The sequence below is a fragment of the Peromyscus maniculatus genome, chromosome X, assembly GCF_049852395.1.
Source record: "Peromyscus maniculatus bairdii isolate BWxNUB_F1_BW_parent chromosome X, HU_Pman_BW_mat_3.1, whole genome shotgun sequence".
In the NCBI taxonomy this organism is placed as follows: Eukaryota; Metazoa; Chordata; class Mammalia; order Rodentia; family Cricetidae; genus Peromyscus; species Peromyscus maniculatus.
Genome location: NC_134875.1, coordinates 37945025 through 37951854, shown reverse-complemented (window position 1 = coordinate 37951854; position 6830 = coordinate 37945025). Strand labels below are relative to the sequence as shown.

The following is a 6830-nucleotide window of genomic DNA, read 5'->3' as shown; positions in this document are numbered from 1 at the left end:
ATGTGTAGACAGAATACATGTAATCTTGTGGTTTTGACTTTATATGCCTTGGATTAATATGACCAGGGGCTGCAACTTGGGAGTGATCTCAGTTGCAGTCTTGGTGTCATGAGCATCTGGCACAAGTTCTTATTTAATACAGCCTGTGCTAATTTAAATTTATTCATGGTCACAGTGAATCTCTGAGTGACTCCAGACCTACAATATTTTGTTCTATTCTAACATGTTTTTTTTAATGTATGTGTGTATGTATATATGCATGTATGTATTTATTTATTTTGAGTTTTTCAAGACAGGGTTTCTTTGTGAAGTCCTGGTGGTCTTGGAACTCACACTGTAGACCAGGCTGGCCTTGAACTCATAGAGATCTGCATGCTTCAGCCTCTCGATGGCTGGGATTAAACGCATGTACCACAACAGCTTGGCTATTGTTTATTTTATTATTATTCCTTAAAAGCCTGTATGTTGTCAACACACACACACACACACACACACACACACACACAATCTTTATTCTTTGTGAATTTCACATCATGCACCCCAAATCTGTTCATTTCCCAGTCCTCCATATCCTCCCTTCACCCTTGCATCATTCCTCCCCCATAATAAAATAAAAAAAACAAACTAAACCAACCACGCAACTAACCAACCAACCAAGCAAACACAAAATCCCACTTCACTCCTCTGTCTCTCCCGCCTCTTCAACATCTATTTTCATTATAAGAAAAAAGAAAGAATTGCTGTGACCCCTCCCCAAATAAAAAGTAATCACCACCATCAATACTATCTGTGCCCACCTTCTCCTTAGATTCCTTATTTGCAGGGTTACTATTGAATCCCTTGTTCAAAGGATCAAGTGAGCCTGAGTCAAGAAGGCTTAAGTGATCCACTGTTTCACAACTAACATGTGTAGGGAATAGTCATCTGTGCAAGTAATACTCATGACTCTGAAATGTCACCACCAAAAAACAGAAGTTGACATTTTGATTAAAAGGCATTTCCTGAAGAGTGTACATCTATATACTACAAAACCCCAGAAAGCATATGAAATTAAATAACTTGGAAATTCATGATTTTATTGTTAACATGAGTGCTGAATTTTAGTTAAGCTGTATATTGAGTACATGTGTCACCAGATTTCCCTTTAGCTCATGAACAAAAATTGCACTCTAGGGATAGGAGTCCCTATCCCTAAGGATAAAGAGATTTTCAGTACGAGGAGGTATGCTCTGTAATCCTACAGACCTCTCACTCTTCCTCTCTTCTGCTCTCCGATGGACAAACCATGTCTGAAATCAGAGGAAGACAGGATTGGATTTAGCATTGGCTTTCACCCCAGAGCCAGGAGATAAAAACCCACTTTAAGACATATAACACTGACTTTCTATTCATATCATATCAGCTGTGTGTCAACTTCTGCAATAGGCCATGATTCTGTCTTTTTCCAGCAGTATAAACACTTCAGTGGTTTCTTTTTTATTGGATGGAACGCTTAGCTTACGACTTGTTCCTTGATGTTAATTCAATATATGGTAACTGGGTAAAGGAGAGTCTTCATTCTGACATTTGACCATCAGCTGTAGAATACCCTCCTCACTAGTGATACATTCCTCTTATTTGGGCAGAGGTTGTAGATCACCAAATGTTAGCACATTTTAAAGGCCTATGGAGGGGAACAGCTTTCTGTTTGTAAAAGCAGTCTTCAGTATGAAGTAGATAATCAACAGAAACAAGCATGGGAGATTTTCAGAAAGAAAATAGCATTCAAGGGTGCCAATGGGATTGTTGGTGCTTGAAATTTCAGGAGAGCGAAAAGGTTGTAGGCAGAGAGGGCCTGGACAATGGTTTGACATTGCAGTCTCCAGTGTTTGTGAAAGTTGACTAACTTAACCTAAATGACATACAGGACAATGAAACCTTTGCCATCTCCAGGAGTTCAGCAGAAAGGGTAACTTCCACCCATGGTAAATCTGAACAGTATATTCTTTCATGATATACAAAGTTCTTCAATATCAGGATGAAGAATAATATCTCTGCTTCAGGTATATTTCTAGAATCCTGTCCAGCACAGAGGACACACTAGGCCCTGCTGTGTCACCAGGACATCTAAAGCCCATTATTCTTCAAAAGGTAAAGAGTAAGATGGTCCACAACAGTGTGGGGAAAGTAGTCATAAATCATCTCTTCCTAAATATGGTCTAGCTATGGAAATACAGTCACAGTTACCTGTAAGATTTCACCATCCTCTCAGGCTCCTAGTGAATGAGAGTCCATTGTATTGGGAAGTTCTCAAACTGCACATTTGTGACTCCATGTACTTTCCCTCCCTGCCTATTATGTGGATGTATAGTCTAAAGAAGACCAACCAAATGACCAGAAGCCCTACTACCATCCTGATGCCTCCATGAACTCAAATAAAGCCCCAGTGGCTGACTCATGTGGGCTCACATTAAGTCAGAGTTCCCCCTGTTTGATTCCTAAAGCCTACCTATTACGTTTGTAAGAGGAACGGGGAAATCAGAAATGAGGGTTTTGGAAAGTCACACTGAAGAGTGCATCATCCTCTCTAGAGCTGCAGTGCAACAACTTCTCTAGAGCAGCAGTGCACCATCTTCTCTAGAGCTGCAATGTATCAACCTCTCTGGAGATGCAGTGCATCAACCTCTCTTGCAAAGAATAATGAGGCTACAATCGACAACCCAAGAGAAGTCAGGTAAAGAGGAGGTCCCAAAGAGGGACATGCATGGATGACCCCAGGAAGAGAAAACAAATATGATCTCTGTAAACTGGGTAGGGGTTAGAATGGAGGGGATGGGAGATAAGAGCATGAGGGATCTGGATGTCCAAGCTGGAGTAGGAATGGAAAGGGAGCACAATGAAAGAGATATCTTGAGAGAGACATTATGGGTTTAGGGAGAAACCTGGTGCTAGGGAAATCCCCAAAAACCCAATGCCTTGTTCAGCCTTGATGCATTGGGGAGGGACTTGTTCCTGCCCCAACTGAATGTGCCAGGTTTGTTGACTCACAATGGAGGCCTTACCCCCTATGAGGAGTGGATGGGGGAGTGGATGGGGGAGGTGAGGGGTGAGAGCTGGAGATGGGGAGGGAGAGGAAACTGTGGTTGGTATGTAAAATGAAAAAATTCTTAAATAAAAGAAATGCCTAGGACAAGGCTTCTGAAGACATGAGGAAGGCTGTAGATTGACTGTTCAATGTCTTTGCTTGGATTTACTGACCTTCACTTTGACTTCAGGAATATTCAAAGCTTGTGCAAGTTCCTTCCTGTGGAAAGAAAACCACAAATGTTTAGCAGGCAGTGTTTCACATGAACTGCAAAGTCATAAATGATATCTATGCTTTTTAAATATGGCTATCCTCCCTCACACCCCCATTTAACTTTCATTCTCAGAACTAGTCTTGCTTTTCCAATGATTTCACCTCTTATAAAAGTTTCTAAACAATAAAGATTTTAATTTTAACACACTATTAAAATTTAAATATAAATGCCAAAGTGTACAGTGAGCAAATTGTACTAAATTAAAAAACAGCACCAGGGGAAGGGAAAGGGAAACCGAAAGGAGTTGATGGATAGGGACACAGTCCCTGAAAAGATGACCAGGCTACTGGTGAGGAGGTCACCCAACAAAGTGTAAATCCTTAACACTGGTGAACTTTACACTAGTGAGTATTTTGGCACACTGTACTCATGTTTCTATAATTTACAGAAATTACAATATGACAGGAAACTCGTGGTGTTGACTATGTACACTTGTTTCGGCTCAACACTACGAGCTAATACTGACTTTTACACCTTCACAAGTCACCCTCCTGTACCCCCCACCGAGGGAGAAGACAGCAGTGGCTTTGGGTGGCATGATAGGAAACCATGGCCTGGAAGAACAAAAGGACATCTCAACCTGAGACAACAGGGAGGTTGGGGATAGCTCCTGGTGGCAGACACATACCTGGCAAGCACATGTGGGTACTGGGTTTCTTTGAATATTTTTTCCATTTCCTCCACCTGCCACAATGTGAACTGCAATGTGGTTCGCCGATGCCTTCGTGAGGAACGGCGCCTTGGAATCCTAATCACAGGCTCGGTTGAGTGCCTTGGCTCCTCCTGGTGATGCTCTGAGGAAGAGGAGTTCGGGTCCCTACTGTTCTCCTCAGAGTTGTTTTGGCCCTCACGGAACTGGCGGCTTCCGTTCTTTAGTTCAAATACGCAGCAGGCGTCACCTCCTCTAGGGTTGCCACCCACCATCGCCAAGGCAGCCTCTAAGGTGGGGACCTCAGCTATCTCCTCACTATTCTCATTCTTGCTGGCCATGACTAGTAGTGGGCCGAAGCCACAGAGAGAAGTGGGGCCCCAGGAATGCCCACACTCAAGGCCTATTGTTCGGTCAGTCTCAACTACTGATTGGTCATCAAGGGAAGGCCTGAGGAAAGGGTGACGTCAATGTGTCCTTCTGCGCATGCTCCACACTTCTCCACATTCCTCCAGGTTGACGTCAACACGCTCCTCTGCAGATGGGCGCCATAGGCTTTTCCCTCCCTGACTGACTGCTCTGGGCTTTATGACCTCTTGCTGAGGTAGGTGGTATTTGCTTTGGTGCACAAATGGTGGGTTTGGCACAAAGATGAGGAACTGAGGGAGCCACTGTGAACAGGCTTGTGAAAGGTCCGGGGAAGTTAAAACTTGCTTCCAGGAAATGCATGTAGAATGAGTTTTAGCCTGCATGCACACTGCCTGTGCCTCCTAGGTTGTAAAGATGACACTGAAGGATGAATTGTGTAGCATTGCAAGATAATTGGGGAATAGAGTATGGGAGAAAGGTGGGAACACACACAGACCACAGGACCCTTGCGTGAACATGTAGAAAATTTCTGTGGACCTCAACCTCCACCTACCAATGCTGTTCAGAGAATGGGCTTAGAACTAAGTGGACATGATCAGATTAGTGGATAATAGTTCTAGAGTGCCTGTTAGTACACTGAATGCTGGCTAGCCATTCTTCTTCATGCTCAACATCAAGATCTTGGAACTGGGTTTGAATATAATTCTAGTTAATGGCACTGTCGAAAACCAAACAAAAGACACTTTGTCCTCTCAAAAGACAAATGATCTGCTTAAGAAATAATTACCTCCGATTATAATAGCTTCATAATATCTGTTAAATTCCCCTTGTAATATTTGCCTCAGTTCTTATCACTGAGGATGTTGATGCAGTCCCTTAATCTGAGTCTCTAATATCCTTATCTTTGTCTTTTGATTAGTCTGCCTACTCATACTTTTCAAAGAACCAACTTCTAGTTACATTGATTCTTTATTGTTATTTTTGTTTCCATTTAAATAATTCCTGCGTTGATCTTGATTTCTGTTCATCTCCTGATTTGGGGTTTGGCTTATCCTTCATTTTCCAGGGCTCTTCTATGTATCATTTATTTGCACTCTCTGGCTTTTTTGTTGTTGTGTTTTGGAACAGGGTTTCTCTGTGTAACAGTCCTGGCTGTCTGGGAAGTCACTTTGTAGACCTGGCTGACCACAAACTCACAGAGATCGCTCTGCCTCTGTCTCCTGGGTGTTGGGATTAAAAGGGTGCGCCACCACCTCCGTAGTTTCATTCCATTGTGATCAGGTAAAGAATTGTTTTTCTGTATTTGTTGAGACTTGCTTTGTCTCAGAATATGTGATCTATTTTGGAGAAAGTTTCATGGGAAAAATGTGTATTCTGCAGAGTTTGGATGGAATAGTCTGTAGATGTCCCTTAAGGCCATTTGATCTATAATATCTTTTAATTTGCATATTTCTGTTTATTTTTTGTTAGGGAGACATATCAATTGGTGAGAATTAGGTATTAAAGTCACCCACTAGTATTGGCCTATAGTTAATCTGGCTTGAATCTAATATTGTTTGTTAGGAAATCAGTTGCACCTGCTTGAGGCATACTTTTAGAATCATAAAGTCCTCTTACATTCCCTTAGTCCATATGGAGTGACTCTCTTTATATTTTCTCACTAGTTTTGGTTGGAAGTCTCTTTCTTTAGCTATTGGAACAGTGTCACCTGCCTGTTTCCTAGTCCCATTTACTTGGATTTTTTCCATTCTTTCACCCTAGGGTGACATCTGCCTTTTATTGTGACCTCTGCTCCTTGGAGGCAGCAAGTAGATGTTTCCTGTCATTTGATGCAATCTACTAGTCTGTGCTCGTTTTTCCAAAGATTAATTTTTACTTTCAATTGTGTGTACCCATGCCTATATGTAGGTCTGTGCATGTGATTGCAGGTATTCAAAGAGCCCAGTGGTGTGGGAGCCCCTGTAGTTTGGTTGTGGAATTGAGACCATTAGTACTCAGTTATTGTTGAAAAGTAGGTGTTAATTTCTGTGATTTGTTGATTTTGTAGGTTTGTTTTTCTTTTCCCCTCTTGCTTATAATGATCCTAGTGTGGTTTATTCTTTGCTGTGGATTTGTGGAGGAATTTGTTTTTCTCTTCAGTCCAAAAGATTCCTGTATTTTCTATGGAGCTAGCTTAGTGCTCATGCATTCCTTTAGCCTATTTTTTTTTAAAACCATAGAGTGTGTTTATTTTCCTTTCAGTTACAACAGACCGTATTGCTAGCTATCGTCGTCTGGGTTGGCAACTGAGTCAGAATTGAAATGCATCTGCCCGGGCCTCCTGCCTGTAAAGTTGCAGCTGAATAATCGGCTGCCATTCTGCCAGTCTGTCCTATGGGACATGGCGTGTCTGGCTGCTGCTGAGATGCTGTCTTTGTTCTGTGTCTTTAGTGTTCTAATTGTGAGGAGGACCAGTTCTTTCCTGGTCTGTCTCC

The 6830-nt window shown here is 42.1% G+C and overlaps 1 protein-coding gene across 1 annotated transcript; it reads right to left on the bottom strand.

Annotated features, from left to right (window-relative positions):
* Positions 1-1055: 1055 nt before the first annotated feature.
* LOC143270791 (homeobox protein Rhox13-like) lies at positions 1056-4411 on the bottom strand. The gene is made up of 3 exons (XM_076561903.1): positions 3967-4411; positions 3238-3283; positions 1056-1289 (listed from the first exon to the last, which is right to left on the bottom strand). The coding sequence occupies exons 1-3, from the start codon at positions 4326-4328 to the stop codon at positions 1170-1172; spliced, it is 528 nt and encodes a 175-aa protein (XP_076418018.1). The 5' UTR covers positions 4329-4411; the 3' UTR covers positions 1056-1169.
* Between the last annotated feature and the right edge of the window lie 2419 nt (positions 4412-6830).